The 23506-nt window shown below is 60.3% G+C and overlaps 1 protein-coding gene across 1 annotated transcript in view; it reads left to right on the forward strand.

Moving 5' to 3' along the window:
• The first annotated feature begins 3966 nt into the window (after positions 1 to 3966).
• Positions 3967 to 23506, forward strand: part of IGSF9B (immunoglobulin superfamily member 9B) — a 39255-nt gene continuing 19715 nt past the window's right edge. The window contains exons 1-10 of the mRNA XM_068994901.1: positions 3967 to 4030; positions 11693 to 11890; positions 13051 to 13197; positions 14660 to 14811; positions 15906 to 16023; positions 16803 to 16944; positions 17083 to 17228; positions 19552 to 19694; positions 20467 to 20607; positions 21829 to 21945. Coding sequence (XP_068851002.1) covers positions 3967 to 4030; positions 11693 to 11890; positions 13051 to 13197; positions 14660 to 14811; positions 15906 to 16023; positions 16803 to 16944; positions 17083 to 17228; positions 19552 to 19694; positions 20467 to 20607; positions 21829 to 21945 — 1368 coding nt within the window. The remainder of the gene's footprint in view (positions 4031 to 11692; positions 11891 to 13050; positions 13198 to 14659; positions 14812 to 15905; positions 16024 to 16802; positions 16945 to 17082; positions 17229 to 19551; positions 19695 to 20466; positions 20608 to 21828; positions 21946 to 23506) is intronic.

Here is a 23506-nt window from a genome sequence, read left to right on the forward strand (position 1 = left end):
TTTTGGAATGTGGGCCGTTCCCTCCAAAGTACAGGAGGCAGCTCTCCCGGGAGATCAGGTGTTGTGAGACTCGTGACTCCACCATGCAAATGCTGGAGGCTGTGAATAATCATGTACTTGTGCAGGGAGACTCAGCCCTGCGTGGGTTGGAGCATCCCTCGGCCAGGTGGGAAGCAGCTGGGTCCAGATTCCTGCTTTCCTGGACTGGTCACCAGCAGTGAGGAGTCAGAAGGAGACAGGCAGTAATCCATACCCTGGCAAGTCCTGTTTTAAAGTCAGCCCCTCTCCAGTGTCGAGTCTTTTTGCTGCCCCATATGAGGTCTGATCCAGAACCTTGCTGCTCCAAGTGCTGGAATTCCCCGAGTTTCCAGCCTGGGTTGTAGCTCATTTCCACTTTTCTTGTGCCACTTCTCAACCCAAAACCTCTGTCCCTGATCCTGAGAGCCAAGTCCCAGGGAGATGGCAGCAGGGCTCAGCCAGGGCTGCGTCTCTCCCAGATGAATGTGTGTGATGGAGAGAGCTGCATCCCCCAGGTCTCTGGTGCTAATCTGAGAACTCCTGCCTCATCTGTCAGAGCAGTTTTCTTTAAAAAAGCAAAGACATTTTTATCCCTCTTGTCAGGCAGAGCAGTGAATTTATCACTGGGCAGTTGTCAATGACTCAGCTGGGCACGGTGGGCTCTGCTGGCCGTGGCTGTGCGGAGGGCAAGGGCATCCCTGGGTCAGCAGCACAACACGCAGGTACGGCTCAGGCCAGCAGAACGCTGCTGCCAGAGCCGCTCCAGCTGGGAATGGGAAGGGCTCACCTGTGGGGCAGGAAGGTGCCGACTCCAGGGTGACCTGCATCCCATGGGAGCCGCAGTGCTGTGCCCTGCGGAGATGGGGACAAGACATTTGTGTGGGTCTGGGGGCTGTGCGGCTGACTTGGTTCCAGCTCATCCCCTGGCAGCTCCTGTCTGGGCATGGAGGGCTGCCCACCTGCCTCCCACGTGCTGGGCAGGAGGTGCCCATGGCCAGGGACCTTGCCTTGCTCCTTGCCTTGCCACTGCTTCCTTCACCTGCTGCCGGCTCTGCCACCACTGACTGACGTGCAAGTACAAGGAGTGCCCTGCTCATGTAAATAAGCCCGGCTATAAATAGAGAGGGAGAGAAGTGTGAAAACAGTGGGGAATGGATTTCATGAAGCCAGCAAATTAGTCTGGAGAAACAAGGGTGTGAACTGACAGCCATGCTCCAACCCAAGCCCATGTTTCCAGTTTCTTGAGCAATGTTGGTGGGGCCCCTGTGCTGGGCTCGGCTTGGGGATGCACACACTGGGATCAGGGCTGGATCCCTCCATCCACCATGGGCTCCTGATGCTTGTTGGGTTGGGCTGTATTACCACAGGTGCCATCAATGCCCGTAATTATTTTTTTCTTCCCTCTTTGAAATTGTGGCAAAATCCCAGGTAAAGACATGGAGATGATCTGACTGGTGACAGGGACTCCAGCTAGACCAGAACACATCTTCTCTGTCTGGCTGGGCGAGGGCAGATGGAGCTCTGCCAGCATTGGGCTTGCTGCTTTGCAGGCGATGAGTGATGGCTGGGATTTTTTGGGTGCTTTGAAGGTGGCAGGACCGGCATGGGGAGGGTGCTGGCCAAGGGGCTCTGCCCTCCTGGCCACTCCAAACCAAACTTTCAGGAAATAGGAGAGTAGCTTGGAGAGGAGAACTGCCCCAGCACACACAAGGGTCAGCCCTGGCTGTGCCAACCCCCCGTGCAGATCTGCAAGCTTTCACTTCAGGCCTCAGCACTAGGAGCTGAGTCAGGCTTTTATGAGGTCTTGGAATTTGCTAGGGAAGCAAACTGCCCGGGAGCTCGCGTGAGCCGTGGCTGGGCCGGGGGATGCTCTCGCCTCCTGCCCAGGGCTGTGCCAACATCTGATCCTCCGGGAATGTAATTCCGGGCAGAAGGTGTGGGTTGTTTCTCCAACTCCCACATCCTCTGCAAGAGCTGGGGTTTTTTTTTGCTTCTTTCCTGAACGTGCATGGGAAGAGATGGGAAGCCCAGCAGCTGCTCAGGCCTCTTCCCAGATACTCTCCCAATGGGCAAGGGGAAGGCTGAATGCTGGGGACAAAATGTTGTGTCCCCCTCTCCATGCAAGCCCATCCCCTCCCGGGCTGGCTGTCATCTAGGAGAAGTTCAGTGGCCCGTTTTCCATGGCGGGCACGCTCCTGGGGGAGCCAGCCCGGCTGTTTGCCCATCTGGCATTGCCAGGTCTTTGCAGGGAGGGTGGGTGGGCTGAGACGGGGGAGCACAGAGTCGCTTCCTGCTTTCCGCCCATTTTCCATTGAAATGGACCCCAATTCTCTCTTGTCAAGTGGGCTGTGCCCAGCAGGGGACAAAGGGCAACATGGAGCTGTCACAGTGGGCAAGTGGCGTGCAGCAGGAGCAGGGGAGGTGGTGCAGAGTGGCAGGAGGAGGTGGTACAGCTGGGGCAAGAGGTGACAGTGGCACTGAGGCAGTGCCAGGTGAATGTGACACCAAGCTGTGATGGTGATAAAGAGGTGACAGAGCCGTGCAGGGTCCTGGTAGGGGTGACAGCAGGCTGGTGCAGGGGGCAGGTGACATGTCTGTCCCAGGCTGGTGGGGCAATGACCCTGGACCTCTGCCAGGGCACAGAGGGTGGCAGCTGCATTACCCTGAGCTGATGTGTGGTACAAGGCTGCAGTGGCACCAAGCAGCTGGCAGGGAGGTGACCCTGAGGTGGTGCAGGGTGGCAGGGACAGATGGCACAGCTGATGTGGAGCTGGTACAGAGGGCAGGTGGCTCAGCCTCTGTGGTAGGGAGGTGACCCTGCCTAGTCACAAACTGTCATTGGCATGTCAGAGAAGTGGTGTATGGCAGCAGGGGCAGGTGGCAGAGCTGGGGCTGGGGAGGTGACACTGCATCAGGGGAAGGGGGCACATCTGGGGCCAGGGAGGTGATGCTGAGCTGGTGTAGGGGACACATGTGGAGACAGGGAGGTGACACAAAGGTTGTGCAGGGGCACACCTGGGGACAGGAAAGTAATGCTGAGCTGGCGCAGAGGATGCATCTGGGGACAGGGAGTGACGGTGAGCCGGAAAGTGATGCTGAGCTGGTGTAGGGGACACATCTGGAGACAGGAAGGTGACGCTGCACCGAGGCAGGGACACATCTAGGGACAGGGAGGAGACACTGAGCTGGTGCAGAGGCACATCTGGAGATAGGCAGGTGACAGTGAGTAGGTGCAGTGACACATTCGGGGACAGGGAGGTGATAACGAGTTGGTGCAGGGGCACATCTGTGTACAGCGAGGCGACATGTTACCATTGTAGGGGCCCATCTGGGGATGGCGAGGTGACACTGATCTGGTGCGGGGGTACACCTGGACACAGAGAGATGACACTGTACCTGTACAGCGCACATCTGGGCACGGGGAGGTGACACTGCTCCGGTTCGGTGACACATCTGGACACGGGGGGGTGGCAGTGAGGCGGCGCGGGGGCCCGGGCGGGCGCGGGGCGGTGCGGGTCCCGGCGGGTGTCCGTGCGGGGAGGTGACCGTCCGGCGGAGGTGACCGCGCCGCTCCCGGCAGTGCGCATGATACTGCGGCGCAGGGGCCCCGTGCGCGCCAACCCACCTTGAACCGGCCCGGGCCGCGCCGGCGGCCAATCACCGCCCACTCCGCCGGGGCGCGGCCAATGGGCGGCGGGCGGGGGCGGTGCCGAGCCGCTAAAGGGCGCAGGCTAGGCTGCACCGCGCGGCGGAGCGCAGGTGCGGCGCGGCGCGGGGATGGGCGCGGGCATGGGCGCAGCGGCGGCCGGCCGGCCCTGAGCCGCCCCTCCGGCCCCGCCAGCCCCGCCGAGCCCTGCCCGGCCACGGCCAGCTCGGCCCGGCCCCGCCCCGCCCCGGCCGGGCCGCCCGGCGGGCGGAAGATGCTGCGCACCGGGGGCCGGTAGTACTATGATTTGGTATGTGGCCGCTTTGGTAGCAAGTGTGCTCGGCGCCCGCGGGCTGCCCGTCCAAGGTGAGTGCGGCCGCGGGGTGTTCTCCGCCGGGATGAGCCCGGGAAGGGCGCGCCGGGGTCTGCGGGGCGGCGGCGGGGCCGCCTCTGCGTGTCCCCCCCCCCCCCCCCCTCCCCCGGTGTACCGGATGCGGCGGGGGGGATGCGCGCACCGAGCGGGGGCATCACGTCCCGGGGAAAGGGTACCGGGAAGGGGCTGGGGAGGATGGTAGGAGGGGGAACTGCGGCTCCGGAGGGGGTTTGCGGGGCTCGCGTCTTCCCCGCTGCCGGTGCGGGGACCGAGCGCTTCCCGCTGCGGCGGGGCGCTGGCGATTCCTTCATCCCCCGCTGCCGGGGGGAGCCGGGAGCGCCCGGCGCATCCTCCCTCCGCAGGCGCTCGGCGGGGTTGGCCGTGACCTCCCCGAGGGCAGCGGCTGCAGCTGGGGAAGTTCGGGAAGCCGCGCTCCCGGTGCGGCTGAGCCTCTGCCCAGGGGTTGGAAATTCCCTTTGGGAGAAGGCAAGCGGGTGCGGGTCCTGGGAGGCGGGGGAACGGCTGGCTGAGTGTCCCCCTTGATCAGGGTTGGGCAAGATTTTCTCCGCATTCGGATTTCTTCTCTCATCCCGGGGAAGCGCCTGCGGCGGCTCCGGGGGGTGCGGGCAGCGTTTGCCCTTCCCTGCAAGGGTAGCCCGGCTGGGCAAGGAGAAATGCAGGAGGGATTCGTCGCCTTCCCCCGTCGCCTTCCCCCGGCTGCGGGTTTGGGGGTGACTTTGCTCCCCCCGCCCCCTCGCCCAGGAGAGGCTGCCCTCCTTCTCCCCCCCCCCCCCCACTGCAGGCTGGTTGCTGTGCTGGGGTAAACTGAGGCACAGGGTTGTCCAAGGTCAGGAGGGAGACGGCAGCAAGGAATAACCCTGATTTTCCTGGTCCGGCTTCTTTTCCTTTAGCTGCCAGCCCCCTCCCACCCCTCCGAGCCATCCATGCAGGTAGAGGGGAGCTGCCTGCCGCTGGTGCAGCACCTTCCCCCCTCTCTGCCGCTGGTTCCTCTCTGGGCGCATGGTTATCCCTGCGTCCCGGTGGTCCCTAGCCGGGATGAGACACTGGAGCCGTGCCCTGGGTGTCACCGCACCCTGCCCATGGGGATGCGGTGACTGCCGGCAGCAAGCGATGCCTGGCTGGCAGCCACCACCACTCCCCTCCCCGTGGCGTGGGGGACACTGCCTCGGCGGGCACGGGTGGGCTGGGAGGGGGCACGTGCCGGGGTGCTGCAGCTCTCCCCCCCAATTCACAGCGCTTCTCGAGCCCACTGGGTCACAGCTGTGCCATACCACAGTCCCTTGTCCTCCTCGCCTGGCAGGTGGCTCCTTGGAAGCAGGGGGGTGTGTGTGTCAGGACAGAGCTGTCCTTTCGGGGGGGGTCAGGATGGGGCTGCCCCATTTGGAGGTTCGTAGCCCCTCTTACAGAGCCGTGGCCGGCTGCTGCCTGCCTGAACTGCATGCTGCAGTGTAGTGAGGCAGTGTTTGCAGCAGCGGCTTGCACAGGGATGCTCTGCCGGGGAGAGGAGCAGAGCAGCGAGTTCAGCACCTGGGAACTTGGAAATACCCTGGAGCCGCTTGGATGGGGCTCCGGAACCGGTGCCGGGGTGAGTGGGTGCCGGGAAGCCCCGGCACGGGGGTGCTATGCGTGTGGAGCAGCGTGTACGTGATGAATGAGCGCGCCGTGAGTAATGCGTGGGTGAGTGCCGGGGGAGGGGATGCTGCGGGTCGGCGTGGCCCCCGCAGGGACAGAGAGCCCACGGGACTCACCCCAGCTGCTGCAACCCCTTGGTCCCAGCACTGTCCCGTCCTCGTAGGGGGTTGTCACCCCTCATTGCTTGGGGACAGGGCTTCAGAGGAGAGCTGGGGCTCACCGTGTGCCAGTGCCCTCACCGGGGCTTTTCCTCTTGCCGTGGCCTTCCTCCCACACCACTTCCTACTTGCTGAGCTGAGAAGCAGCAGTGCTGGTCCTGGGAAGCCTTCTTGCCTGGCTCTCCGAGGGCTTTCCAGGCGTTAATCGGCTCAGAGAGGGAAGGAGGGTGCGTTATCCCCTCTTATGGCATGGGGGAGGAGAGCCAGGACGTGACCGCGCCGGGAGTGGGTGTCAGAGGAGGGATCCGGCCTCCTGGCATTCCCAGCAGTGCTGTCACACCGAGGGGCTTTTCCTCCCTCTCCCACGAGTGTGACGCTGTGGCAGCACACAGTGAGTGGGGATGCTCGTGGATCCGGCAGGAGGGTTTGCAGAGGGAGGATCCGGCTCTGCCAGCCCTGGGTGAGGGCTCCATTGAAGAGGTTCCCTGGACACCGTGGCGGGTGATGCTCCCGGCGCTGACCTTGGCCGGTTGGAGTGGCTCGGTGTGGCAGTGCCAGCGCTGCATCCCCTGCTTGCTCCCAGCGTAGAGCTATTCGGTTTTGCCTCTTTGGCCATGGAGGAGTCTGGACCGGGAGCCGCTGGATTTGGCACGTGCGGTTTTGGCCCCGCTCTCTTCTGGCAAGGGGATGGTTTGGCACCGGGAACAGCCAAGGGCGCTGGCCAGGCTCCCATTTCCATCATTCCCTGGAGGTTTTCTGCTCCTCTGGACCTGTTGGATGGGAGCGTGCGGGGCAGGGAGGGACGTGAGCGTCTCGGTCGACGACTTGGCTTGCCGGAGGGTCATTGCGGTGATGCTTTGCCGACTCCGTTGCCTTTTGGCTTGGAAGATGCAGCTTTGCTGGTGATGGGCAAACCCAGCAAGCTCCTCTCCGGAGCTGTGGCAGGGTGGAACAGCTCCCATTCACCTCCGTCTTGGAGGTCGTGCCTTCATGCTGGAAGAGAAGCCCTGCAGATGGGCAAGCAATGGGTCCAACCCTGTGCTGTGCTGATGGAGGAATCCTTCCCTTTCCCTGCAGTAGGAATCTCCCGAGCTGGGAGCCCGGAGCGACCAGCTGGCCTTTGGAAAAACAACTCCCTTCCTCCCGCTCCTCCATGGAGAGGCTGGCGTTGGTGGGAGGGCTGCCTGAGCCAGGAACAGCGTGATTCAGGAGCTGCTGGCGGGCAGCTCGGAGTGCTGCCTGCATCCCAGTTTCTTGTTGGAGGGCTCTGAAGGCATCGGGATGGTACCCCCTGCTCTGTGGGGAGGGCGATGCCAGCCTGCCCGGGGGTACTGGTGCGATGGGGGGTTGGGCTGAGGGTACAGCACCCTGGCAGCACTCTCCAGGTGCAGGAGGTCTCCTCTGGGATGGGTTTGGTGCTCCGGTTCCCACCACAGCTGCTCGTTCGGCCCCGTGGCACACGGAGGGAGCTCACGGGGAGCGCACAGGTAGCTGCTGGTCGTTGCTGGGAGATGATGCCTCCCTCGAGGCAGCTGCCAACACTGGATGCTCAACACTGGGCTGGTGGTGATTAGAGGGAGAGGGCACAGGGGACCCCCAGGTGGGAGTGGGGTGACCTCAGGGAAATAATTTCTTCCCTGCTCCATCTCCGTGCCTCTCAGAGCACCAGCCTGTGCTCCCACATTCTTGCTGAGCCGCTGCCCAGCCAGGCACGTTCCCACCTGTGCCATTCCAGGGAGCAAGGAACCCCCCGTGGGGGGCTGCTGTGGGGCAGCATCCCATGCATGCGTTCCCCTTGGGATGCCAGGACAGCTGCCTGCCTGCCTGGGGACAGTGGTGGTGGTCCCACAGGACACCCCTTGTGCCCAGGAACAGGGTTCCATCTTGCTGTGAATGGGGCACCAAGCCACCCCTCAGAGCTGCTAATCCTTCTCCTCGATGGCCCCGCGTGACCTTGAGGCATGTCACTTGACCTGCGCGTCGCCCGCCATCCATCTGGAAAATCGGGTTTAAAACGCAGGAATCGCGCTGAAAGCCCAGATGCTGCTTTCCAGCTGGGGGAGGGGGTGAGGGCTGTGCTCCCAGCCCCGGGGCTGCCCCGCACCAGGGGACAGGAGGATGCTTTTGGGGAGCTCTGGGTACCCCATGACAGGCAGAGGGACTGGGTTTGTAACGGAGGGTGCAACCCCCACTGAGATATTTAGGAGGCTACGGTGGTGGGGGACAGGCGATCTCCCAGCACCCCACACCCTGCCCTGGCAGCTGGGGTCCCTGCAGCACATTGTCCCTGTCCCTCACCCTGGGCTGCAGTCACCCCCCCTCTTCATTTCATGGTGATGGCTGCCTGCTCTCCTTCCCTGCTGGCCTCCATATGCCATGCTGGTGGCCTTGTCCTCAGAGATCCCTGCCATATCCCGCCTCCACCAATGTGAGCGGGATGTGTCAGAGCACATCTCGTCTCAGCTCAGCAGGGAGGAGAGGTCCACAGGCTCCGGGCCTCGTGCCTACTCCCTCAGCCATCCCCATGGGGGGACAGGGATGGGGATGAGGTCCAGGGCTGGGGGGCAGCATTGGAAATGGATAGTGGTGCCTCTGTTAGCAGGCTGTGGGGCGATGGTGGGTCAGGGCAGGATCCCCTCTCTGCCCCAGGGCATGGGTGTCCATTGTGCTGGGCAGGAAAGCCTTCCCAGGCGTTAATTCCTTTGGAAACCGCTCTGCCGTGGCCACGTCCTTCTCACGAAGCACCTGCAGGAAGGGTCCTGCTTCAGCGAGTGCAGCAGAGATGCTCGATGCCTTCAGCTTCACCGAGTCCTGTGGCACCTTCTGCCTCTGCCCTCAGGATTGGAGGAACTGGATGCCCAGATCCAGGTGAGGGTCTCCCCATCCTTGGCATCACCATCCTGGGGAGCCCCGCGGTGGCACCGTCTCGGTGGCGGCAGCCTTTCCTCCTCTCCCTTTGGGATGCTGTTCAACTCCACCTCCGCATCTTGTATTCTTGCCTCCTGGCACACGGCGTGCTTTTATTTTTCCTGGATCTGCTTGGATGACGAAGCCTGTTGATTACTTGTTTTTCTTTACGAGGCATCCCCCAGCTTCACGTGAGCTCCTGCACCGACGCAGATTTGGGGTTCGCATCCCTGCTGCCGCTCCCTGATGTTGACCCTCTTTCCAAACTGCAGGTTCAGCCTTGAAACCTCTCTGAACTTGGCAGGGAAAATCAAGTGGGTTTAAAAATACCCTGTCTATTTGCGCTCTGTTTCTTCTGGCGTCTGCGGGTTGTTTTCAAGCTTTTCCCTACAAATGTGGGGGTGAGAAAACACTTTGAATCGAGAGCTGCAGTCTCCATTGCTCGCTTTCTTCATGGCCTGGACTGGGAAGGAAAACCTGGTCAGGGTTGGGACCGCAAGGTTGGTGGGTTGGGAAGTTGAGGAGACCCAAAGAGGGATTGTAAGACATCTCCCCATTGCTTTCCTGACGCTCTGGCAGTGGGGACAGGAGGGCACGGGGCCGGTAGCGGGGTGGGTGGCAGCTGGGGAGAGCCGGGGGCCGCTTCTCCACCATGGCTGCCAGTCGGCCGTGCGCTGGGGAGGTGATGCTCAGCCGTGCGTGCAATTCCCCACCGGCCTTGCGATCAGACACCGGCGCTGCGAGCTGCCGGGGATGACCTATTTTCCTCCGCCCGGGCAGCTCTGGCCAGGCGTGGGTCCGGCGGAGCGGCTGGCTCGTCCCCTCCCCTCCCCGGGGACATCACCCACTGCTCTGCCAGGCAGCCAGTCAGGGGATCCTGGCGTAGCGTGACTCCCTGGCGCCCATCTCCAGGGTGTCTGGGTGGCCTCTTGGGCAGCGAGGCAAACATCAGCATTCCAGGCTCCATTTGGTGGTGAGGTGCTGGAGACCAAGATTCTGTCTTGGTAGCCCAGGAGCTGGAGCGCTGGGGGGCTTGAGGAGGGGTTTGGGTGCTGCCGCTTCCATCTTCTGCTGCTGGTGGGTAGAGGGTGTCACTTTGAGGGTGACGATGTGCTGGGGCCCTGCTCGCTCGGGCACGGCGGCCGGGGAAGCGCGTCCTTGGATGCTCTTGAGCAGCATGTGACAGCTGCTGTCCCCGATCGGCGCCGGAGGACCACGGGCACGGAGGGGGATCCAGCCCTGCAGCGCAGCCCCCCTCACCCTCCCGGATGGGCACAGCGGGGTCAGGACGGGTTCTCACAGCTCAGTGCCGGGGTGGCAGGGGAGGGCTGACACCGTCCCTGCTGACAGGGTGCGAACGGGAGCTCATCGGCGATGCAGCGCTAACGAGGGATGGAAAGGTGCAAGAGTGTTGTCGAGGCGGTGCAAAGCGCGTGTGGGGGTGTGCGTGCACACTGCACGTGTGTGCTCAGCAATTCCCCCGCCCCGCTGGCGTCCGGGCGGATCCGTGGCCGTGCAGGACCCCCCCAGTTTTTCGGGACCCCCAGAGCGGGGCCGGGTGCCTGCAGTGGGTGTGCAATGCAGCATCTGCTCCTTGCAAGCGCCTCACAGCTCCGCACCCCGGCCTCACCTACCCTGCTGCCACCAGCCAGCCCCCCCAGTTAAACAGCCAGCCGTGCCCAGTTTGCTGATGGCGTGGGGGCTGAGGACGCTTGGGTGACCATCAGGAGGGACCCTCTGCAGCGGCACACCTTGTGCGTGCCGTGTGCGAGCCGTGGCCAGCTCTGCCCGCTGTCCTTCCCGCGGGGACACTCGGCCGGTGGGCCCGTGGGGTGGCACATCACGGGCCTCTCGCCGGTACGCGCTTGTGCCAGAGCCAAAAATAGCCGGTGATGCTCGGCGATGCTCGGCTCCCGCGGCGGGGAAGCGGTGATGTCACTCGCCGCCAATCACCGGCGGCCCCGAGGAGCAGCGCGGAGGAGTGGGAACGTGCTTCCCCGAGCATCCCCCCCGGAACAGCCAGCGGCTGCGTGTGCCAGGAAAACGGGGCGCCCTTCCTTGATGGGAAGGGCGATGTGGGTCTAGACCTCGTTTTGGGGACCCTCTGTTTGGCTTCCCTCCCAGCCCTGGGTTTCCCTCTCTCTCCCTCTCTGAACGCCGTGCTGAGGATGCAGCTTTGCTGCTGCTGGCAGAGCAGGATGACGCCAGGCTGCAGCGAGCAGGGCGGCACAGCCGGGGTGGAGCAGCTTCGGAGCCGAGACCAAAGTCCCCTGTAATTACCCAGCCGGGAGGAGCAGGGTGACAGACCCGACGCGCAGGTCGCAGACGGGTTTCAGGCTTGGGGCTCTCGGGGATGCCCGAGGACATGTGGGCTTGGCTGGAGCATCGCGGCTCCGGGGGCCCAGCCCACCCTGGCACCGGTGGGAGAGCTGGATCCGTGGGCCGGCACAGCCGAGCTGTGGTCAGTGGTCCCTGCATGCTCAGTCCCGCTCGCTGGAGGATGCAGGGGCACAAGCTAAAAGCAGCCTTTTCCCTGCCACAGGGATACAGGGTAGCCCAGCTGGTGCAGCTTGCTGGGGAGCAGTGCTAGGCATGCTCTGTGCTCCTCTGCTGTGAGCAGGGGTCCCCAAAACCTTTATGGGGTCACTGGGCATTACCCTTGCCTTGGTGCAGAGGCTGGGAAGCTGTCCTGAAGCATTGGGGTGCTGCTGGCCACTGTCCTGACTCCTGTGGTAGCTCAGGGTGGCCTTGGAGCTGACTATAAGGGCTTGCGACCCCCTGTTGTTTTTGGGGCAAGGCAGACCTGGGGGCTGCCCTTGTTGGAGACGGGTGGCTGGGAACAGGCATTGCTTCTGCTGTGGCTCTTCTGGGGTCCTGGTTCAGTGCTGGGGACCAGCAGTGGGATCAGCCACAGATTCTTCCTTCACCCCCTTGCAGGTGCCCTCGGCTCGAGGGAGGAGCCCGAGTTCGTGACCGCTCGCGCTGGCGAGAGCGTGATCCTGGGATGCGACGTGATCCACCCGCTCACGGGACAGCCCCCTCCCTATGTCGTGGAGTGGTTCAAGTTCGGCGTCCCCATCCCCATCTTCATCAAGTTTGGGTTTTACCCTCCCCATGTCGACCCAGAGTATGCCGGTGAGTCCTGGGGGCACAGTGGGACGAGGGCAGGGTGCCAGGCCCTGGCTGCGGCACAGCCCGGGATGCGCAGCTCCGCTCCATCCGCTCCTCCATCGGAAACCACGCGGGCTCTGCCTCTCGTTGCTCGCTTTCCACCCAGTTGGTTTTAATTAAGCAGCAGCGTTAAGAAGCCAGCTGGGCTGCGTGGGACGGGAGCAAGCGAGGCAGAGAAACCCAGGGTGACGTGTGGTGGCGGTGGCTGCTGCTGCTGCCGCTGTGCCCCGGAGCAGCTGTGAGCCTGGGGAGGGGTGCTGGGGGGACGGTGGGGATGGAGCCAGGGCCACGTGCTGGGCGGAGGTGACAGGTTGGAGCTGCAGAACTCATGTGGCTGCTCGCCAGTGTTCTGCATGTGACACGTGGCCGGTGTCCTCCGGTGGGATCTGTGAGCTGGAAACAAGCCCTGAGGAGGCTGGTGTGGCAGGACAGACCCACTGTGGCATCCCTTTCTTTGTGGAATGCTGTCCTGGAGATCTTCCCTGGGTCTTACAGGGCTCTCTGCCCAAATTGCTCTCTAAGAAATGCAGCAGGGAAGATGTACCAGCTGAGCCCTGCCAAACTCAACTCCAGAATGAGTGATGCCACAGCCTGGTGGCCACTGCACCAGCGTGGAGGTTTGGGCTGCTTTGCTCCTGACCCAGTTTTTGGGGCCGTGCATAGGGTCAGCTCAGGGCTGCCCTGCTTTCCGGGAGTCTCCCAGGCGGGGAAAAGCTTTGGGGCACGCCTGTGTGCCGGCTGTGTCGTTGCAGCCCCTGGCTGGGAGCAGAAGGCCGGTGTCGCCGCAGGCAGACGTCACTCGAGGCACCTTGCCTGGCCCTGGCAGCTTGGCTCAGCCATCCCCAGACAGGCGAGTGTGTCACCAGCCTGGCACCACCGGCCTGGCACCACCGGCTGCAGCCACTCCACGAGGCTCAGCCAGCCCCAAACTGGGACAGTGCCCGCACTGGGATGGGGTGTCCCCTGCGGTGATCTCCGAGGGGGTACTCCGATTTGGGATGGGGTGTCCTCTGCAGCGATGTTCCAGAGCTGCTCCGGTGTGGGGATGGGGTGTCCCCTGCAGTACTGCTCTGGGGGCTGCTCTGGTGTTGGGGACATGGTGCCAACGCTGTGCTCTCCCACAGGCCGGGCCAGCCTGCACGACAAAGCCTCCCTGCGCATTGAGCAGGTGCGCTCCGAGGACCAGGGCTGGTACGAGTGCAAAGTGCTCATGCTGGACCAGCAGTACGACACCTTCCACAACGGCAGCTGGGTCCACCTCACGGTCAATGGTGAGCGGGGCGGGGGCTGCGGCATCCGGACGGGGCCAAAATGGGATTTCTGGTGGATGCTGGATGTCTGGTGGACACTGGGCCTCAGTGGCATCTGTGCCTGGCAGACATGTGAGCCTGAAGCCATCCAGGCTGTCTGCTCCAGCCAGGGTGTGACTTCAAAAGGGACAAAGTTTTATTAGGGATTCCTCAGTTTAATTACGTGGAGCTTGTTTAAAGGAGAGACATCAAGGACCAGGGATGGGAACGAATCTCCTCTCAACAAACAGATCAGAAAATCAAATCTTTGTTTTCTTGAAATTCAGATTTAGTCAAATTACTTTTCCATTTTATTAAGACTGTATATTAAACTAATTAGCAAATTGTCATTCTCTGCATCAGGAGAGAGAGCTTTATTTTTAGCCCAGCAGCAGGGCTGTGCCTCTCCTGCTGCAGTGGGGTGGCTGGAGAGATGTGGGCACTGGCAGCTCCTCGCTGGTCCTCCCTTGACCTTGAGCAATTAATTTAACCTTTGGGGGGATGGCTGTGCTGTGGCACAGAGCAGAGCCACCTAATTGAGCCCAATTAGTGAGCGGGAGCTTTGCAAGGGGGGCCGTGCAGGCCATCAGCCCCATCCCTACCTGCTGCCCTGCCTGCCGCTTCCTGCTTTCCCCCTGCCTGCTAATGAGCTCCGAGGGCTTGGGAAGGAGGGCAGGAGGAGGAGGAAGGAGGAGGATGGTGGTGCCTGGCTCACCTCTGCCATGTGCATGGATCCTGCAAACCAGCCAGAGGGGCTGGAAATGGCCCCAGATGCCCTGTCCCTCCCCTTGGCAAAGTGGGCCAGTTTTGGGGTTTTATGCAGCACAGGGCGTGCAGGGGCTTAATAACAATATAATAACCATAATCCTCCCAGCCCAAGGAATTGCTTTCAGGGTGAGGGCTGTGGCTTTCCCCCAGCGCATTACAACGCTTAATTTTCTTCGGGGGGAAAATAAAAATCATTTGGGGAGAAACAAAATATAATTCCTTTTCCTTTTTTTTTTTGTTTCCCCCTCCAAGCAGATTAAATTGCCAACCTGTCTCCCTCTAAAGTGGGCTTTAACAACCGCGGGTAATTAGGGGCGGGCTGTAATCCTGCCAGCCTCTTTCATCAGGAAGGAGCCTTTCGATCTGCACTGCGGTGTTTTCCCATGTTTTGACAATAGCGAGTTAATGTGCATCGGGGTGGGGGGAGGACGTGGTGCTGGTGGGGAGGAGAGGGGACAGGGCTGGGGTGCGATGTGGCACCTCATGGTCGGTGTCCCCAGGGACACCCCTGTCCCTGCAGCCCCGTTTGCCTTTGGGGCGGTCCCAGCCCCGCCGTGCGGATGTGCAGAGTGTCCCCCGTGTGTAGGCAGCAGCCTCCCCTCTGTCCCCGTGTGCCCCCAGACCCACAGTGGCTACGGGTGACGCGGGGGGTCACGGTGGTGTCCTGTGCCCCCAGCTCCCCCCACGTTCACGGAGACCCCGCCGCAGTACGTAGAGGCGAAGGAGGGCAGCAGCGTCACCCTGACCTGCATGGCGTTCGGGAACCCCAAGCCCATCGTCACCTGGCTCAGAGAGGGAGACCTTTTGGGTGCCAATGGCAAGTACCAGGTAGGTGGGGGAGGGCTGCCGTGGGGACTCCTGGGCTGGGAGCTGGCAGGGACAGTATTGACAGGACCACGGTGGCGGCAGCTCGGCCGTGCTTGCAGCCAGCCGTGCTTTCTCAGCACTTCTCCTTGGTGAGATGCCCATTTCCCCCCACCCCGTCCCTGCTGAGCAGCAGCCTGCAACGCTGCCAGCCCTTGGGTGCAGGCTGGAGACCCCTCAAGTGCTTGGGACGCTGCACCTGACCTGCTCCCTGTGGACTCAGCCCAGGGGCCAAGACCCTGGAGATGGGGTGGGGGCTGCAGCCTGGGGTTGTGTCCCCCCGGGCAGGGATGGATGCAGCAGGGATGGGGCAGGGGAGGGTTGAGCAGGGAGGATTTCCCCTCCTCCCCTCCCCTTCAGGACCCTTTTTGCATCCCAGAGGCTCCCCAGCAGAGATTCCCCCCTGAGCTGTAATTGGTAAATCAGGCATTGGAATCAGCGCAGGCACTAATGAGAGTAATTAGGAATCATTTGTTACTAATTGAAATAGAAGGATGAGGCAGAATGAGGTGGGGGGGGAAGCCTGGCTGGGAGGCCTCCCCATGCATGGGGGTGCTGCTACCCCAAGGGTGAGAGTCCCTTGTCCATTCTTCTGCTGTGTCCCCAGGGGGAATCCATCCACTCCTCTTCCAGCTGAGAGGTGGCCCCACAGGGGGGATGGTGGCCAAGCTGGGGTCTCCCCCTCCTCGCCCAGTGATGGAGCAGGTCCTTGGGGGGCAGGAAATTCTCCAGCAAGGCTCCTTGTGAAGCTCCAGTGGTGCCGGGGTGCTTGGCAGGAGCGGTTTGGAGCCTGCTGCCTGCCAGTCACTTCTGGGAGATGAATATGCTGGGATGGTTATTTATTTATTTTATGATTTTTTTTTTTTCCCTTCCCCTTGGCGTCGAGCACAAACGCATGTGTTGGTTTATTAATATCCCAAGTCTTCCAGAGCAGGGAAGCCCATCTCTCATCCAGCCCTAAAAGCGTCAGCAGCTCTCTGCTGTAGGAAGCGGGGAGGGTCTTCCCCCATCCCCCTGGGGGTCCCTGCCCACGCTCCAGGGTCTTCCCTTGTTCCCAGGTGAGTGACGGGAGCCTCACGGTGCTCTCGATCAGCCGGGAGGACAGAGGTGCCTACACCTGCCGGGCCTACAGCATCCAGGGCGAGGCTGTGCACACCACGCGCCTGCTCGTCCAAGGTGAGACCTTCCAGCTGCTCAGCATCCCCTGGGAGGCCGGGATGGGGGGATCTCCATGGGCCACAGGGCTGTGGTGCCACCCCGGAGTGACCCCCAAGGCCTCTGTGCCTGGCATGGTGCTGGCTGCCCCGTGGCTCAGCATCCTGTTTGTAGGATGGAGGAATCTGCGTAATTGGCACATGGCGGTGGCCGTGCTGATGAGCAGCCAGGCCCTGATGGCAGCTCGGTTTTGTTTGGGAAGCGGGGAAAAGATTGAGGCTGTCATGAAGCGCCTCGTCAGACAGCGGTGATGCATGACAGGCCTCCCGCTCCTTGCTCCCTCTCTTATTAAATAAATCTTTAATTAGGTCAACAGCTACCGGCAGAGAGGAGCACGGGGTGTCCTCTGCTCTGCTTTTGTGGCAGTGGCGCGCTGCTGGCTCCTGGCAGTTTGCTGCGTTCCCCCTGGATTTTTCCTGGTGAAATGCTGGGGATGAAGGGAGGCGTGTCCTTGTGTGCCCTGGGAGAAGCACCGTGGGTGTGGATCCCCTCCTCAAAGCTGTAGAGATTAGGGAAAGGGCTGGGAATATCGGGGTCACTGTGGTTCTCAGTCAGTCCAGAGATTAGGGAAAGGGCTGGGAATATCAGACTCACTGTGGTTCTCAGAGGAATGGGGCCAGCCCTGCCCCAGAGCCCTCCAGCAGCCCCCAGACAAAACGCTGTGATGGAGCTGAGCCTGAGCAACCTTTGTGGGGACACTGGTAGTGGTGGGAGTGACACTTTCCTCTTCCCCCCTCCAGGACCTCCCTTTATCGTTTCCCCTCCGGAGAACATCACAGTCAACATCTCGCAGGATGCGCTGTTCACCTGCCAGGCCGAGGCGTATCCCGGGAACCTCACCTACCTGTGGTACTGGGAGGAGGAGAACGTCTACTTCAAGAAGTGAGTTTATAGCTGGCAGGGCAGCGTGTCCTCCTGCTGCTGCTGCTGCTGCTGCTCCTGGGTTGTGCTGGGAGCTGGGATTGTGTTGGGAATTGCCCCTGGGACTCGTTATGATCCTCCTCTTCTCTTCTCTCACAGTGACTTGAAGCTGAGGGTGCGGATCCTGATTGACGGGACGCTGATTATTTTCCGTGTCAAGCCAGAGGATGCTGGAAAATACACCTGTATCCCCAGCAACAGCCTGGGCCGCTCACCATCAGCCTCTGCCTACCTGACAGTGCAGTGTGAGTGCAGGGATGGGGCTGGGACTGATAACACCTGGCTCCCAGGCAGCCCCAGAGGCTCTGGTGTCCTGGTATGACACTGGGAGAATCAGGCTGATGTGACAGCAGCCTTTGGTTGAACACGGAATCGTCCTCAGCACAAAAGCTTGAGAGCATCCCACATGGGTGTGGGAGACAAGAAAGCAAATGGTCTGAGCATCCTGAGTGACACTGCTCAGCTGGGACCGGTGTCCACCTTTGCTACAAGGGTTTTTTAGTGAGGTGAGCATCATCCCATGGCTGCTCACTCGCTGTCCTCACCCTGCTGGGAGGCACCGGGTCAGGGCTTTCGGTGCCAGTGTGTATTTTTTGCTGTTCATTGTGGGGGCTCATTCCTGTGGCGCGGCCGTTCCGCGAGCTCCGGAGCCCGGTGTGTCACATTTTTCAGGCGGTAAGCGATCTAAACAGGCGGAGGAGAAAGGGCTGTGGCAGGAGCGTTGCTTCCCACGCTCGTTCTCCCGGAATCCCCGGGCGGTAATGGGTAGTGTGCCACCGGCATCTGTGGCATTCCACAGTAATGGCCTCAATTGCCGCCGCTCCAATTGCAATATTGCTCTGCTCGGAAAGACTGCGGCGCTTTTATTTCATAATGAAAGACAGGCCTGAGCAAAGTGGGCTCTCAACGTGGGTTTTCCAGGGCTGCCTTAAAGCTGCCGCTGCCTTTGGACCCGGTGCTGGTTAGGGGGGAGCTGCTGGGAGAAGGGCTGGGAGGTCCCTGTGGGGATGGATGGAGAGGCAGAGCGAGCAGGGGGACGGTGTGAGTGGTGCTGTGCCCAGGCACAGGCGTGTTTTGGGGCTTGGTTGTGCCCGGCTGGGTGGCTCTTGGGAAAGCCTGTGGCCTCAGGCCATTAAATCTGCCCTGCTGCTAATCCAGGGCTGCTTGTCAGGGCTGATAGCTGTTAAAAATAGCTCTAATGGCAGGGAAAACAGCGCTCGGACAATCTGCCGCTCAGCCAGGCCTCGGTGCAAGGAAGGGTGCTCACTTTTGGTACCACAAACCCTTTTCCTCCTGAGCAAACCTCATCCACACCGGGGCTGATGCCTCTGGAGGGAGCTTCCCACCCTCTGAAGCGGTGGGGACACAGCTCTGGGTCATTAGTGGGCTGGGCTGGCCCCTGGCCAGTGACCTAGTAGTGAAAGGCTCGATCCCATTACCCTCTCCTGCGCTGCTGGAGTCCTTGATTACATTTCCTAAGAGGTGGAGTTAAGCAGAGGGGGGTAAAGCCTGCTCCATATGTGGCACTGGGCAATCTGGGTTATGGTGCCACTGCCGGGGACGTGCGGTTTGGGGGAGTGGTTGAGGTGATATGCTGGGAGAGCTCCCAAACTCTGCTGGTTTTGCCCCAAGAAAGCAATAAGGAGAGGACACCCCCCCATCTTCCATCCCTTCCTATTAAGCACCTTAATGTTTACCCCCCAATTTGCATCAGCAGCACGGGGATGCTGCACCCCAAAACCCCTTCATTTATCCCTCAATGCAGTGTAAGCCCCATCAGGAATTTCCCATAACCTCGTGCTGCCGGTGTCTAGACAAGATTGTAGAAATACTCTTCTTATTAAAAATAACATTTTTTTAAAAAGCTTCTTATTAAAGAAAGTCTAGATTCTCTTCAACCCACTCGCACTTAATTAAAAAGCTCTTAGAAGTGCTGTTAATGACACATTCTAGACTGGAGGATTGCGAGACACCTCTCTGCGTGGGTGGTGCAGCGTGGAGCGGGGGGTTAGATATGTATTTTAAGGTTTTTGCATCTTGGAAAGGGTGAGGTAGCTGATGCTCAGCATGACCCAGCCTCAATGAAGCCCGAGTACAGGCAGATATGGGAGGTAAAGGACTCGTGGCAGACTGGACATGGATCCTTTTTCCCATCTGGGTGTGTTTTAAGGCTTGGCAGTTGAAAGAGCTTTGATTGCTGGTGTGTAAAACCAGGCTGGGCTGGGTGTGCATCACACCTGGCGCGTGTTGCGCTGTGGTGGAGCGGTGCAGGCTTAAGCAGGATGTAAGGTGGTGTGGAACTGGGGGCAAGCATATCTCACATTTCTTCTTAAATGCAGTCTTTAATGAGCTCCAGGTAGGAACACCCTGGACATGAGCAAAGCCTCCCAGCAATGCCAGGTATTCCAGTGGATTTGTGTGTAGCGAGCCTGGGATAACAGCCTGCGGGAGCCAGGGTGGTGCTGGGGTTGGAATTCATTACAAAAGTGAGGTAGATCCTCTGAAGTCAGGCTGGGGGGGAGAGATGGGCTCTCTCCCCGTGCTAACATGGTGCTGCTGCCCTCCCAGATCCTGCCCGTGTGGTGAACATGCCCCCCGTCATCTACGTTCCCATCGGGATCCACGGGTACATCCGCTGCCCGGTCGAGGCGGAGCCCCCGGTCACGCTGGTCAAGTGGAACAAGGACGGGCGTCCCCTGCGAATCGAGAAGGTAACGAAGGCCCTGGGGAGGGGAGGTGAGGGCACAGAGGGGTTCGGACCCTCACGTCCTCAGCAATCAGCAGTGAGCACCACCAGGTGCCCTGTGGGTCCCTGTCTGTGCAGAGAGGAGGAACCTGTGATACTGCTTTTCCTTATCAGCTGTGGGCAGAGTTAATTCCAGTTCTTGTGTGAAGCCCATGGTGCTTGTGGACGCTCTGTGTCTCCCAGACCTGGCCCCTGCTTCCCCCTAAAGTCACCTCCTGATGGCCCTGATTTATTTTTGCAATGGCAACTGGTGGCTAAAAGACCCTTTTAACAAATCTACATCTTCCCCTAATCGTGGTTTGATAGTCTGAGCAAGGATATTAGCCATTAAATATTTAAAGAAAACCCTCAATATTTTAAATTTTTTTCTTAAATATTAATGATTTGAAGTTTTAATTCCATTTAAAGCTGTTGCTGCTGTGGCCTCCCGGTCCTTGGTGCCCTCAGCCCTCCAGGTGGAGTTGTCTTGTCCACTTCAGAACAAGTTTTATTTAGTGTTAGATTCTGATCTAAAATCTTTTGGGCTACATGAAGGAGCCTGGCTGTGTTTGAATGGGCCGATGTCGCCCAAGTTTCCTCTCTCTGTTGACGAGATGCTTTGGATATTGGGAATGGGATTGGGCATCTCCTGGGGATGTGACAGCCGCCCTGGGCGTGGGTGGGGGGCTTAGTTGAAGGGGAAATAAGGAGCTGTGGTGGCTGTAGGGTAAGTCAGCTCCCTGGTTCTCCCTGTGCAGTATGCTGGCTGGAACCTGCTGGAAGACGGGTCGATCCGGATCGAGGAGGCCACTGAAGATGCTCTCGGCACTTACACCTGTGTGCCTTATAACGCCCTGGGTACGATGGGCCAGTCTCCCCCTGCCCGACTGGTACTGAAGGTAACTCTCCTGCCAAAATCCTGTGGGTTTGCCGGGAGCAGTGTCCTCCTGTGCCAGAAGCAGCTCCCGGGGCTGTGTGGGGAACAGCAGAGGCTCGAGGGGTGAGGCGTGTCTGTGCTGTGGTTGGAGATGTGCTTCCCACCAGCACAGGCAAACCCCCAGGGCACCCTGTCTGGCATAGCTGGAAGTATCCCACCCGAGCAGCAGCACAGGTTTTGACACTGGACTGGGGTAGTTTGAGGAAACATCTCCCTGGAATGTCCCCTTTGCCAACAAAACACTTAGCCCTGCCAGCCCGGGCTTGGGTTCAGGAGGATTTTAATAAATGGATGATCCGAGCTCCACGTGCTCCGGCTGCGTGCGGCGCCCGGGGCGCACTGGGCTCCCAGTGCGGTTCCCTGCGCTGCTGGGGTGGGAGCTGCTGCCTCTTCCCTCCCTGAACACGGAGTCCTGTGCCTGGGAGGGAGCCGTGGTGATTCATGGTGTCTTGCCGAGGTTCACACGATGATGCTTTGTGTACCAGACACACACATCCGCCGGGGCGGCTGCCGGGGCGAGGAAATCAGGTTGATGGCTGATGTGATGTGGGTGGGTTTCTTCCTGTCTCGAGGAGGTAAAAAGCAAGATGCTGCTCAGCCTGGAGAAGAGAAGTTGTTTGGAGATCTCACTGCAGCCTTCCAGTGCCTGAAGGGGCCTGCAAGGAAGCTGGAGAAGGATTCTTCATCAGGAACTGTAGTGACAGGACAAGGAGTAAGGGGTTCAAACTGTAAGAGCGGAAATTTAGGTTAGATATTAGGAGGAAATTCTTCCCTGTGAGGGTAGGGAGGCCCTGGCACAGGTTGCCCAGAGAAGCTGTGGCTGCCTCATCCCTGGAAGTGTCCAAGGCCAGGTTGGACGGGGCTTGGAGCAACCTGGGATAGTGGGAGGTGTCCCTGCCCATGGCAGGGTTGGAATGGGATGAGCTTTAAAGTCCTTTCCAACCCAAACCATTCTGGGATTCCATGATTCTGTGCTCCAGTGAAGTGGCTCTGTGGAGAGAATCTCCCTCCCGGTGTGTAATTTGGTGTGCCATGGAGGCTCCTTAGCACACGTTCTCCACACAATTTTCCTTGCAATGCCTCAAGCTTACCCAGAATGGGGATTGGGTTGGTTTGGAAAAGGCTTGGTTTTGGTGATGGGAGTTTGGGCAGGCTGACTCCTTGTTTTTCCCCTTGGCTGCAGGACCCCCCCTATTTCACGGTGCTACCAGGCTGGGAGTACAGACAGGAGGCAGGGAGGGAGCTGTTGATTCCTTGTGCTGCTGCCGGAGACCCCTTTCCCATCATCGCCTGGAGAAAGGTACCCGGCCTGCCAGACAAATCTGCAGTGCCTTTGGCTTTTGGTGAATATTGCAGACAGAGAAGCCACACTCTGTCCCGGTAAGAACAAACTGCAGGTACAGCTGCTTCGCTTTGGGCTGAGCCACTGCCGTCCTGTCCCGCAGGTGGGTGGGGGAAGCCCGGCTTGTGGCCACCGAATAATCCTGGGAAACCGACACGGCAGCATCCGCAAAGCTGAAACACTGCCCCTGTCCCTGCCCCCTCCTCTGCCTCGCCAGCACTGCCCACAGGACACTCTCCTCCTTGCCTGGCTCCCAGGTGGTCACCAGCAGGACGTGGCAGTCGTGGCAATGGGATTCTCGCAGCACACACCTCCCGTGGAGGGAGGGGATGTGTCACCACTGCACATCCAGGGGTCTCTTGGCTCTGGACCAGTCAGCACCTGCTCTACTGCCCCGTGACTTCAGAGACCCTGGGAAGAAGCTGTTTTTATGATCCTGAACTGGATATAAGGATTTCAAGATGTCCCTTTTCATAGAGCAGGGTGTGGTAGCACAGCTTGGGAGCAACGAGGGCTTTCCAGTCCTCCTTCCCCTTGCTTCCCACCTTTACTGCTCCCATAGGAAAGCCACTGTACAGGAGAGCTTCTGGGCTCTTTGTCCTGCTGTCAGGAACTTCCTTCCAAGCCTTCCACGCCCTTCTTAGGGCTCTTGAGAGTAAGCTGGGTCCCTGTGTCATCCAGTGGGACCATCACCAGTCCTTGTGGCTTGAACTGCTGGATCTCTGGTCCCTTTTAGCAGCATAAGGAGGACCGTGACTTGCACACATTGCAAGTGACCTGCCTAAAGCCTGTTGGCTGTTTAGTCTTTTTCTCCATCTTATTTTTCATTCCGTGCCCTCAGCAGTCTCAGGTTTCTTTCCAATCCCACTTGTGCCTTCTGGTGGTCCTCTTCACATTGTGGCTCTGGGCTTATCCCCTCCAACTCCAGTTGGGGCTGGCTTGGGCTGGGCTCAGTTTCCCAGTGGCAGAAGCCAACTCCCTCCCTCCCCACCAGCCCACCAGTGCTGACCAGTCTCTTGAAGGACTCCTGGGCTTGGCACTGGTAACCCCATGTGTCCATGGGCTCCTCTACTCCTCCTGCTTGGCATCGACCTGTGGGTCCCGGTGTCGATCAGCAGAGTCCCCCACATGAAGAACAGCTGAAGAGGACTCGGGACAACGTGGGATTTGCATAACTTTGGCTGATGGGCATAGATGAGTTGTTACAAGATCCATCTTTCTGCTCAGCTTGAGAGATTCCAGGCACCTCCACGCACGCCATCCTCCCACATCCCCATGGGGGTTGCTGCCCAGACCTGTGACGTGAAAGATCCTGCCTCTCATCTGCCGCTGACTGAGGCTGAGGGGCAGTTTGGGCATCTCCTGGGGCAGCCCGTGCCTTCCCCATCCCGGGAGGGGGTTTGCTGGGGTGGCCAGTGCCCCTCCCCGCAGCGGTTTCAGCTTTGGATGCCGGAGGTTGAGCCCTGGCGCGGGGCTCGGTGTCCGTGCGAGTGCCGTGGGGTTTCCCGCTTGTGTGTGA

Source organism: Aphelocoma coerulescens, chromosome 24, assembly GCF_041296385.1.
Source record: "Aphelocoma coerulescens isolate FSJ_1873_10779 chromosome 24, UR_Acoe_1.0, whole genome shotgun sequence".
NCBI lineage: Eukaryota > Metazoa > Chordata > Aves > Passeriformes > Corvidae > Aphelocoma > Aphelocoma coerulescens.